The following is an 11,727-nucleotide window of genomic DNA, read 5'->3' on the forward strand; positions in this document are numbered from 1 at the left end:
TTACGGCGCCAACTGTATCCGTTTTATTTGCAATAAAACTTTTGGTGTTTTGATCACCGCATAGAGAAGCATAACCTTTGAGTCTGGCTGCTTCTATGACTCCTCATCCACTGCTTGTATGTTCACCTTTAGAGATTTGGTGCTTAACAATTTAATTACTTGGCAAAATAGCACCTGAAAAAGTGCATTTTTTTTATTATCACGACAAAGTTCATTTGTTTGGGCATTTATACATATACTAAACTACATTGTCTTGTTTTGAGAACCACGGAGTAGCTACAATAGATCTCTGAGGAACTCCTAATTTGGGGAGATAATATATTTGAGGCTTGTAATTTGATTTAAATCTGATGTCTGACAATGGTAAACTCACTGATAAATTGGTTTTAAATTTGTCTTTTGAGGCTTTAAAAATATGGAAATATCATGGAAAATAAAATTGTTTAACATAAATTTGAATGTTGATGCCAAAAAATACAAATAATCCTATCTCTGATGCTCTAGTAAAATTAAAACAGTAAAGTGTCTGGCTTGGAAAGAAACTTAAGTCCAGTCGCTTTCTTTGCGACTTCCTCAAACGAAAGCAGTTTTAATGTCTTTTAGGTCCCTAGACACTTTTACTTAGTTTTATTGAATTATTTACTAGATTTGGGTAACAAACTTCACTTTTCTGAGGTGTCTCTGTGCCAAACACATGCCACTTGTAAGAGAAAATTCTAGAGCCATCTTTATGTGGCGTTTTAACGGACCGTTTATCATTTAACTTTGACGGTCACTGAAACTGTAAGTGTAGGATTAATATTGGAATTTGTTAAAAACAAATAAATGAATTTACCTCAAAATTCGGTTTTAAATTTTTTTCACTCTGGCTATTTTTTGTCGTTTTATCTTGAAATCCGATACCCGGAAGTCTTACTACGTTTCCGGTTGCCGATGCTAACGGTGCACGGTCGTTTGCTTCTGGCCAGTTTTAGGTTTTGCCTTAATAATGGGAGAAGCTGATGTGACGCTGAACCAGACCGACGAGAAGCCGCCGGATTCGGCGTTGGCTCCCGGAGAGGACTCGGTGGTGTGGAGCCACGAGGTGGAGGTGTGCCTGTTCCACGCGATGATCGGACATAAACCAGTCGGTAAGACCAGAGCTAACGTTAGCATGCGGCTAGCTGGAGCATCTCCTCTAGTTAAACCAGTTTAACTTGGACTGCTTTCGGGAGCCTCTGAATCAATATGTAAACACTAGGAAACCGTTAATTTCAGTTTATTGCAATAACAGGTGTTTAATGGAGGATGCTTATTTAAAAAGTTAAAAACCAGAGATTTCGCCTTGCAGGTGAGACACTTAGGTTAGCAGGTCAAGAGTGAAACTGATTCTAAGGAGGAAAACGATTGTTAATTGTGTTTGGCAGGACAGAGAACCCAAAGAGGGAATTACACGCTTACTTCGAGATAAGTTGAATAAAAATCGTGAGATCAGCTGAGCTGTGCGGACTCTGAGGTTTACTGCTCTTTGTTTGTTTACTTCACTGCATCCAACCCATGGCCAGTATTAAGGAAGCCTAACCTAACTCATATTACACCGATACCTTTGACCAAACCTAACAGTGCTCATCAACACCACAATCAGATTTAACCAACTGCTGCCTTTGTTTCCTTTAATGACGTCGTGTGTTAGTGTTGATCTCATCAGTATTTGAGTTCCTCTTTGTTGGAACAGGTCTTGATCCTTATGTTACTTTGGAGTCTTACTGCTGTTACAGTCCAACTCAATTTACTTGACTTCTTTTAAGGGCCCACCACTGTTGCTTTTAACTTTTCTAATATTGTTTTTGCATTTATGCATTTTGAATTTATTTATTTATGCATAAAATACCTTCATACCGTGTACATTGTAACCCATTTTTGTAATAGAGCTATAATATTGCCTTCTGGATTAGGGCTGCCACAAACGATTATTTTGATAGTCGACTAGTCACCGATTATTTTTGCAATTAGTCGACTAATCAGATCATGCATCCATCGGACAAAACGTACAGCTTATTGCACCAGCAGCATCTGCTCTTATATAACTATCATTAGCTTACAGCTTGAAGTGTTTAAGGTCTGTGCTAACTAAAAATAAAGACAAGATGATAGTTTATTCAATTTTAATGAAATTTGCAGATTGTTTCAGTGAAGTTTAATAAACTCCTTGCTATCTAAAATATAACAGGACACCGGAGTAAATTCTCGAGCATCTCACACTTCTGATAATCAGCTGTCTGCTTGACGTTTATTCAGCTGTGTTATAACTATAACTGATTTACTCAGGAACAAATAAAATACTAAAAAAGCCAAACAATAACATTTGTAAGTTATCTAAGTGACTCATATATCATGTTTAACCTGAGTAGGAAAGACGGCGGTGGGTTTGAAAACGATTTGCCAGGAGTCCGGTGTTCTCACGGCTCTAGTTAGCCTTGCCCCCGCCTAGCTAACGAGCTAGTGGGTAACAGACGTCTCCGAAAACGTCGGAGCGCTTTTGAAAATATGTGGTGTCCTGATAAACTGAGCAGATATTTGAGGTTTACACAGCTACATTCTCGCCTGAAAATATGTTAAACGTTTATTTTGTGACCCAGAAAGAATAATAAGAGTAATATTAAAACTAACTAGCTGCCGCCATTGTTGGAAACTGAGCTGGGCTGCGCTATGAATTCTGGGACACAGCTTCTTCTTCTTCGGGGTTTAACGGCAGCTGGCATCCTTGTACATGCAGTGCTGCCATCTTCTGTTTCAGTCCATTATTACACTCTTAAATCCTGCCACTTATTCCTGCGTCTTTTGTGATCTTACAAAGCTTCAAACGACGCGTCGACTATTAAATCAGTCGTCGACGATTTTGATAGTCGACGTAATCGTGGCAGCCTTATTCTGGATGGATGCAAACTGCATTTAGTTGCCTTGTACTTGTGACATGTGCAATGACAATAAAGTTGAATTCTATTCTATTTCCGGGTAAAATAAAGTCCAGGTGTTTGGAAAACTACACCACTTTTCTTGTGCGTCCAGCCTGGTTCCTCGCTGTGTGAATGGTTGAATGCAGTGTGCAGTTGAACATGCTTTGAGTGCTCAGTAAATGTGGAAAAGAGCTGTTTAAGTTCCAGTACAGTTACAGTTTCACTTCATATTTTTCCAATTTTTTTTATTTTTATTTTTGCTCCTGCAGTTTTGTAAGAGTAAAAAAGTTCAAAGAAGTCATTTAAAAATCCAATTTTGGATTTATGTGTAAACAGAGTGACTCAGTATTTTCAAGAAAGAAAACTCTACAAAAAAGAAGAAAGGTGTATAAAGTAGAGAAGCTAAGTCCCTCTAACTGAGGGAGGAGGATTATAAAGGATTTGGGTTCCTCTATAAAATACAGCTAATATGAAAAGTTATGGTCCAATAAATGTACTGATCTGGCTTAGCTGGCCTGTAGGTGGCTCCGTCAGACTGCAGGAAGGCAAAAGAGCTGATGCGTTAATGTGTTTCCTGGGAAAAAACAGTGACCATGATGCAGTGCATGCTGTGTGTCTCTGTCTGCAGGCGTGAACCGTCACTTCCACATGATCTGCATCAGAGACAAGTTCAGTCAGAACATTGGACGGCAGGTCTCCTCCTCCGTCATCTGGGACCACCTGGGAACGATGTACGACATGCAGGCGCTGGTGAGGACGTACACACACATGCTGAGTGTTTGTTACATGCCGCGCTGAACGCGGTCATCACCACTGAGACTGTCATTTCTCTGTGACGCAGCACGAGTCGGAGATCCTGCCGTTCCCAAACAACGAGAAGAGCTTCTCCCTGCCCGATGACATCATCCAGGAGGTGAAGGAAGGTGAGGGAACTGCCGTCAGAAATGCAGCTTTTTTAAATTGTTTACACCAGTACAAAAAAGTTAACATCGTTTCTTTGTCTAAACGGACGCTAATTTGTGCGTTTGTAGGGAAGCTGGGCTCAGAGGAGGAGTCCAAAGAGGAGTTCAGGATGGAGAGAGAACCTCCAGCTACACATGAAGAAGGTACCAGACTGTGTCTCGCATTTAAGGTGCAGTCAGCTGGGGCGTCCTGGCGCCTCAGCGGTTCTTTTACACTTAAATTCAGAGTTAGCTGCTCGCTTTCAGACACATGTGCATGTGATCCACTGGGTTTAAACAAATAATGCACAGCTTGATATAATCAAACATATATTTCTGACCTCTCCTCACGGAGAGCATTTTGATACATTTTGATAGCATGTGAAGTCTGAAAAGGTTAAACCGACTCAGAGCGTCAACCATGTGTAAGGCTTGGAGGTTTCATTGGGAGCTGCTAGAGTTGGTCGATCCGCTCTGTAGTCCAGTCGTTCCATCACACCTTACACCCTCCAGCTGCTTCTGCTCGCTGAGCAGATGATAGTGACACTTGCAGAAGTTCGTAAAGTCAGACTTTGGTCAGAGCACAGCGCCCACTAGAGGACGTCTGGCCGTCGGGCGACCCTCGTGATGTCTGTTTCTGATTGTTTGGTCAGAGACATCAGAGACATTCTCACCAGTGTCCTGCTGGAGGTCATGTTGTAGCGCTGGCTGCACTCATCCTTTTCCTCCTTGGATAAAGGAGCAGATACGGGCCTGGAGGATCCACAGCAAACGTTCTGCTCCAGGTGTCGCCTCGTGCTACCAGTAGTGACACCGACACCAGCCAAGTGTAAATCTAATAAAATCAGTCAGAAAAGATGAGGAGAGATTAAAGTCCCAGCAGTCTTAGAAGAATATAAGCGACGAGGTGAAGTTTGTGCAGTCTGGAGAGTTTAGACCACACCAGGTTTTAATATGATCCTCCGTCTCTCTGCTTCAGGGAGTAACTCCTCTGTGAAGATGTCGGAGCGAACAAGCAGCATTCGGGATAAGGAGAGAGAGCGAGACAAGGAGAAGGGAGGAAGTGACGGAGGATTGTCGTCAGTGGCGACGGGAGGAGGCGGCGGAAGCGGTAGTGGAGGGAAGGAGGCAGAGAAGAGGAAGAGGAGTCGAGCGGCCGAGAAGCTCCTGTCGTCTTCCAACCCGGCGAGTCCGGGAGGAGCCAAGAGGAGGCGCACCTGAGCGGGGGACGGACAGAGACGGAGGAGCGCGGTGGAGAGAAGGAGGTGAATGTTGCTGCTGCCGTCGCAGAAGCCGAGCTTGCGAGCTTTGTGTCGTGTAATCCTGGAGTGAGGTCGTCTAAGTGCTCTCTGTCCTCTTACAGTCGCCCCCTCTGTGGCTGCTCTCTGATTGGCTGCTTGTCACCCGGCACCTGTGCTTTCATCTCATCGTGTGATTACAGTGGGAGGAAGCGACACGTCTGGAAGCGCCTCTGGAGTGTTTTTAGCGTGCAGACAGCTGACCCGACCGCAGCGTGAGCGGCGTGTGTTGTCTTATTGTTTTTAATGCCAAGGTTGGAGTTTGCCCCGAGTCTTGCCTGTCAGGCTACAAAGAAGCCATCCAGGAGTATTGAGCACATCGTCGTAAGCTCTGCTACAGTTATGTCCTGTTGTTGTTTCCTGCCTTTTCTTTTACCTTTTTAAAGCCGTTTCACCTTGTAGTGAAGCAGGAAGTGGAAGAACGTTCCAGTTTTCCTCCATTTTCATTTAAACTTTCTCGGTTGTACAGAGGAGTGAAGGAGCCCGGGTGAGACGGGTTTCCAACCTTTACGCTCTTTTCGCTTCAGTAGAAACGAGAGTAGAAGTGAATATTCCAGCGTGCACCTGCGATCAGAGTGCACGCCATGTTCTCACAGCGTGTGAAATACAAATAATTGAGTCTGTTTTATGTTCTGATGATCATCTGCTTAGAGCAGTGGTTTAATGTGACAGGAGGTCAGCATGTTGGCTGTCTGAGCTGCAGTGACTGTTTTTAGTTTCTGATCATCTGAAACTGCAATAATTGTGTTTCTCTCTGAACTGGACGTGGCAGCATGTTGTACTTTTGTTTCTGTGTGAGGACACGAGCAGCTCCGAGTGATTCCAGTTATGTTTTTTAATCTTTGTTTCATTTGTGTCATTTGAAAATGCGTCTTCTGTGTATTTAGTTTAGTGTCGGCTTGTTTTGAGGCCACGAGAATCAAATGTTCCCTTTAAGTATTTTTGGGGTGTTAATTTATGGCTGCTGATGAGCTGATGTGTGAAACAGCTGTTTGTGTCATTAAAGCTGAAGCCGAGTCTCCCGTCATTCATCGTTTTCCTGCAAAAATGTTTGTAAAGAGCTGAATGTTTAAACATTAAAACTTCTGCCCCTCTTTTAACTCCAAGTTTGTTTTGTTTTCAACAAAGCGGTCGACCTTTAATGTGAAGTTTCCAGACTGTTCGCCTTCACATTAAAGCTCCACAAAGTCTGATATGTCTGTGAAGGTTCTCAGTCATCCAGGTCATCGTAGTCTAAGGAGCTTGGAAAGAAAAGCGTCTGGACTTCTTTAAGTTACTTGAAGACGTTTCACCTCTCATCCGAGAAGCTTCTTCAGTTCTAAGGTCAAATGGTGGAGAGTCCCAGATATAAACCTAGTGGGAGTTTCCCCCCACAGAGGGACAAAAGGACCCCTGATGATCCTCTAATCGCCTGAGCCAAGGTGGGAAACTGGGCGTGGGTCCCAATCAGCCAGAGTTTCGGGTGTGCTCATTGTGAAACCTGGCCCCACCTTATCATGCGATTTCCTGAGGTCAGATGGCCCAGGATGTGAGTGGGCGTTAAGGCGTCTGGGAAGGATCTCAAAACTGGATTATAGATGGCAGAGAGTTGGTGTCGTAAGCCCCGCCTCTGTTCAAAGATGGTCGCTCACAGTGGACATAGATGCTTCTTTCACTCCTCTTTCAAACCATCTGTCCTCTCTGTCCAAAATGTGAACATTGGCATCCTCGAAAGAGTGACCTTTGACCTTTAGATGCAGATGGATCTGGGACTCTCCATCATTTGACCTTAGAACTGAAGAAGCTTCTCAGATGAGAGGTGAAACGTCTTCAAGCAACTTAAAGAAGTCCAGACGCTTTTCTATACAAAAGTCTGTAATTAATACAAATCTTCTAAATCGTGTCATTTTTGCGCCTCAGCCGTAAAAAGCTCACGGGGCATGTCATCGCCTCGCTGGGTGGCGTGGACGGCGAGTTTGTGAATGTGATAACTGGAGAACGAAACGACGTAGGATTTTCAAATTAATAGCATAACTGCAGCTGCCAGGAGGCTGAGGGCTAACACTGTTCTTAATAGTGCACCTAAAAATGAGACATCTATGTTAATCATAAGTAAATAATTTAAGCCTCTTTACTGCTCATGAGAAGCAGAGCTCCAGTAACTCAGTGTTAGAATATTTCATTTTCACTTGAGAGGTCAGAGGACGGACGGTTGCTCAAAGGTCCGAAGTCCTCTTCTCAGGTGAAAGTAAACTTTTTCTTGTTTGTGAAAATCTGATGATTTGTGGTGTCGTCTGCTCGTGTGGTTGGTCCGCTGTGCTTCATCACATCCAAAGCCACCGTTTCGTTCTCCAGGGCCTGCTGCTAAAACTTGCACCAAATGTTTGGAAGAGCACAGTTTGAACCCCACAGAGTCTCGGCAGTGTTGTTCAGAATGAGGTGTGGAAGATGTGATCCAAAAACACAGACGAGCTGAAGGTCGCTGTCTAAACATCCTGGGCTTCAGAGACGCCGCAGCAGCCGCGAGCTCGACGCCTGATGCTCGGCAGCAGTTTAAGGCAAAGGAGCTTCAACCTACCAAAGTAAAATGATAAAGCAGTTAAAGTCTATTTTAAATGTGCACCACTGATTCGTGTCATTAAAAGACCTCTGCATCTTCTTTCTGCTGCAGCAGTGAAAGTCTTACTGAGACTATTAATGACAAACAGCCTCTGTGTGAGACGCTGTGACATCATCAACACTGGACATAAACCTGTTTCTGTTCTGTCCTGTACTGTCGTCAATAGAAAGTTAGGAAAGTACGACATTTGAAGATAATTGCAGAAACAACAAACACGTCAGCATTACTGCTGCTGTTAGAGCCTCGGCTGTTTAAGCTGCAGTGTGCTCATGCAGACACAGGGGGGCGACCTCCCCCTGCAGATGTCAGCAGCTGTGCTGCTCAGTAAAACATGTTCAGGTACAAAATCAGTGCCAGTTCAATGTTTGTCTGCCATCCTGATATCAGTGGAGCAAACTCAGGCCTGTGGCTCTTACTGCGACTGTTGTGTTTGTGTTGTGGGCACCTGCACATGGAAATGATCGTGTAAGTGAAGCTGGTACGATGGGCTCGCTGCTCCGGGCCACTGAAGACGCAGCTCACGAAGTAAAGTGAGTTTGATGCCTCTGCTCTAAATAAGTCTGAGCGAGTTATGAGATGACGGGAAAATTCAAAACAAACTTCTGGACTTATTTTTAGATTTTTATGAGACGTTTGCTGTTTAATATTAGAATATTTGATCAAAGATATTGTATGATTTGATGCTCGTGTGCAGGCCTGTGCCTCTGCATGAAATGGCCTGTATTTATATAGCGCTTTACTAGTCCCTAAGGACCCCAAAGCACTTTTACACATCCAGTCATCCACACATTCACACACTGGTGATGAAGCTACATTGTAGCCACAGCCTGGGGCGCACTGACAGAGGCGAGGCTGCCGGACACTGGCGCCACCGGGCCCTCTGACCACCACCAGTAGGCAACGGGTGAAGTGTCTCGCCCAAGGACACAACGACCGAAACTGTCCGAGCCGGGGCTCGAACCGGCAACCTTCAAAAGGTAGAAAAGTCTTCTCCAGAGGGAAACGCGTCCTTTACTTCAGACAGTAACAGTGCAAAAGTCTTGGTATTAAAATCTGCATGCTGTGGTCCACTGTGTCATGTTTAATTCATTAATGTGTAAATCACTTTAATGTTGCAGCTGCGGATGATGACACATATGCATCATATACAAAACATAAAACATTTAATGTATCCAAAATATCCAAATGAAAAATACTTCAATAAAGAACAAGTGCAGTACTTGAGTAAATGCACTGAGCCGCCGTCCGTCTGTGGTCCTGCTCATGTTCTCGTCGCCGGGCAGTGTAACAGTTACTGCAGGACCGGTGAGGACCAGAGGGGGCAGCACCTCCCCAGCTTCCCTCTGCATCCTCATGCAAGCTGCTCGTGGAAAACTCTGGAGAGGAACTTTCTGGACCTGCTGCTTCTTGTTCTGCTTCATTTCTTGGTGCAAATGTTTTTATTTATGGAAAGAAAAACTCAAAGCCAACTCGTGACTCTCGTGTGTGACAAAAGCTGCTTTTGCTTCTTGTGTTTGGGAGCATGATGTGCATGATGCTGCTAACAGCAGGCATAAGTGTAGATGTTTAAATGGTCCACAGCTGGATTTTTTGACCTCTGAGACGTGGCTCCAGCCGGACTCATGACCTGCATGCTGGACAGAGATTTGAACACAGTGTGTAATTTTTCGCTCTTTTCTCGTAGATTTGTTCTGTTTTCTTAGCGGGGAGGACATGTCATTGTGAAGAAATAATGAAGTCTTGAGATGTGCTCGTCAGTGCATTTTGTAAAACGACATTTTCTGCAGAATTCCAGCTTTTTAGGAGTTTTTTGTGTCTTCGTACTTTGCTGATACACGGGCCACTTTGGTCATTTCTCCTCCACTAAATCGGACCTGACACATTCTGAATGCTGAAATGTACTTTGACCTTTTAAAGTTTGTGTTAAAGGTTTTGGCCCGACTCTGTGGGGCCCGCAAATGATCGAGCTAAATAATGTAAAAGTAAACAAGACGGTGGATTTGAAACGATCTGTGTGTCCATCGGAGAGGGAAAGGTCACAGAAAGGTCTCCGCCTGTAAACAAACACACTAAAGGTCTGAGCACCGCACGACTTCACCTTTCATCGACTCTCTGTGACTTTCCTTCTTTCTGCTCAGAAAAGCTGCTTTTGTCTGCTTTTAGTTTTTATTTAGTCTCAGTTTTTATGCAGCAACTCCTCGACTGTGAGACACGTCTCCAGGTGCTGCAGACCAAATAAAACCAACATGTGTGTGAAACACGGAGCTTAGTACATCAGGATGATAGCCTCCCGAGACATGCTGCTCCAAGAAAGCCTCAGGCAGCTGAAGACAGACGTGATGAGGAACAGGAAGAGGAACAAGCGTGGACCATCAAGTCGCTGCATGACAGGCTGAGGAAGAGGCAGACATGAAGAAACCAAGCGTCTACCAAGCGCTAGGAAAGACCAGCTTTAAGATACTTTGATCATGGCAGCACAAAACAAGCCCTAAACTTCCACCACAGCTGCAGCAGTAACATAACAGCAACTGTGCAAACACAATGGAAGATGCGAGCTAGGACAGCAAACACCTGGAAGTTTCCACTAAAGGCGGTTTCTGTGTCTAATATCTAAGAGAAAGTTTGATGTTTGCATGATGTGAAAACACTGATTGCTGGAATATTTCATCACCTGTGGAAATATTGTTAAGATTGAGCTCTCTGAGGTCTAAGTCACCATCAGTGACGAGCCCGCCCCTGACAGCCAATAAGAATATGTCATTTCTCTGATTGCCAAGACTTCTCCCACTTCTCTTGGCAATCACAGAACAAAGGAATTAATTATTCCAGCTGACACAAATCAACAGCTATTCACATTTTCTTCCCAAAAGTCAGGTTTGTGTTTCTCTGAAATGTAGTTAGAGAAGGGTCAGACGTTCCTTCAACGATGACTTAAACCAGTTATTGTTTCCAGATCTGTGAGCTTCATGCCAAGCACTGAGGTACGAAGAGTCTGAACTCAGTGTTGTTTAACTAGCCTATCGTGAAACATATTTAAATAGTAATCTGTCATTCTAAAGTTTGCAAAGCTTTTTATTTTTTCACGAGACTTTTCATTTTCCTTGTCTCTCATGCATCTCCTGTTTCTGTAGCTGTTCATATTAAAGACTTAAAATAATCAGACTGTTCCAAACACTCAGTTTCAGACAGTTTTTTTACCCTACTCTTCTGTATGATGTCATCATGAGCAGTTATCCTTATATGGTCATGATGACCGCCATCCTCAGGTAGAAGAAAGCTGGCTTAAATCTTGATCTTCTCAAATTCTTGATATTTAGAATTGGTGCTATTTCTTAAATTTGTCAGTTCTGTAACATTTTGTATTTTTAGTTCAGTCTGTTATTGTTACTGTCTTGGAGCAACTGCAACACACATACTTTCCTCAGGGATTAATAAAGTATCTGATTCTGATTAAATGGGAGGAGCTTGTTTCAGACAGAATGAGATAAGTTAGGATTATTCTGACCTTTGAATCATGCAAAGCTGCTCTAGCAGAGTCCAAGCACTAAAACACGGAGCTGGAAATGAGCCGAATGGATCAATTTAAATATTGTTCTCACCTTTCACCTTAAAGTACACGTGTTACAATAGAAATGCATTATATTCATAAAAACCATCACGTCTTTATCTCACAGCAGTCGGATCCTGTGTCGTAGCTGTCAGTCGCCTCATCAGTTACACCCGGCCACCAGATCATTAGCGACTAAAGGCCATTTCCGATCCGGCTGCTAACTCACCTGCTCCGTAACACGCCGAACTCTGTGGAGTCAAACTTCAAAAATACAGCAGGAAGCTCCGGGACTCCCTCGGCTTTCTCCAACACAAACAGTCTGCAGCATTTTAACCTGCTGTCAGATTTCTGTATTAAGATCAAGTCCACTGACTGGAAAACCAAATTGTAACAGCATGTCTGA

At 43.7% G+C, this 11,727-nt stretch overlaps 1 protein-coding gene across 2 annotated transcripts; it reads left to right on the top strand.

Annotated features, from left to right (window-relative positions):
• Positions 1-901: 901 nt before the first annotated feature.
• On the top strand, positions 902-6,294 carry mrgbp (MRG/MORF4L binding protein). Of its 2 annotated transcripts, XM_086277057.1 has the most exons (6): positions 902-1,130; positions 3,565-3,686; positions 3,778-3,859; positions 3,968-4,042; positions 4,857-5,142; positions 5,241-6,294. In XM_086277057.1, exons 1-5 carry the CDS (start codon positions 989-991, stop codon positions 5,096-5,098), a joined length of 663 nt encoding a protein of 220 aa, XP_086133183.1. In that variant the 5' UTR covers positions 902-988; the 3' UTR covers positions 5,099-5,142; positions 5,241-6,294. The 2 variants fall into 2 exon arrangements, with proteins under 2 accessions (XP_086133183.1, XP_086133182.1); XM_086277056.1 differs by having other exon boundaries at positions 4,857-6,294.
• The last annotated feature ends 5,433 nt before the right edge of the window (positions 6,295-11,727 follow it).

This window comes from Aulonocara sp. 'chitande type north' Nkhata Bay, linkage group LG20, assembly GCF_057382095.1.
Source record: "Aulonocara sp. 'chitande type north' Nkhata Bay isolate Kocher_YH1m ecotype deep benthic linkage group LG20, A_spYH_male_GT1.1, whole genome shotgun sequence".
Taxonomy (NCBI): domain Eukaryota; kingdom Metazoa; phylum Chordata; class Actinopteri; order Cichliformes; family Cichlidae; genus Aulonocara; species Aulonocara sp. 'chitande type north' Nkhata Bay.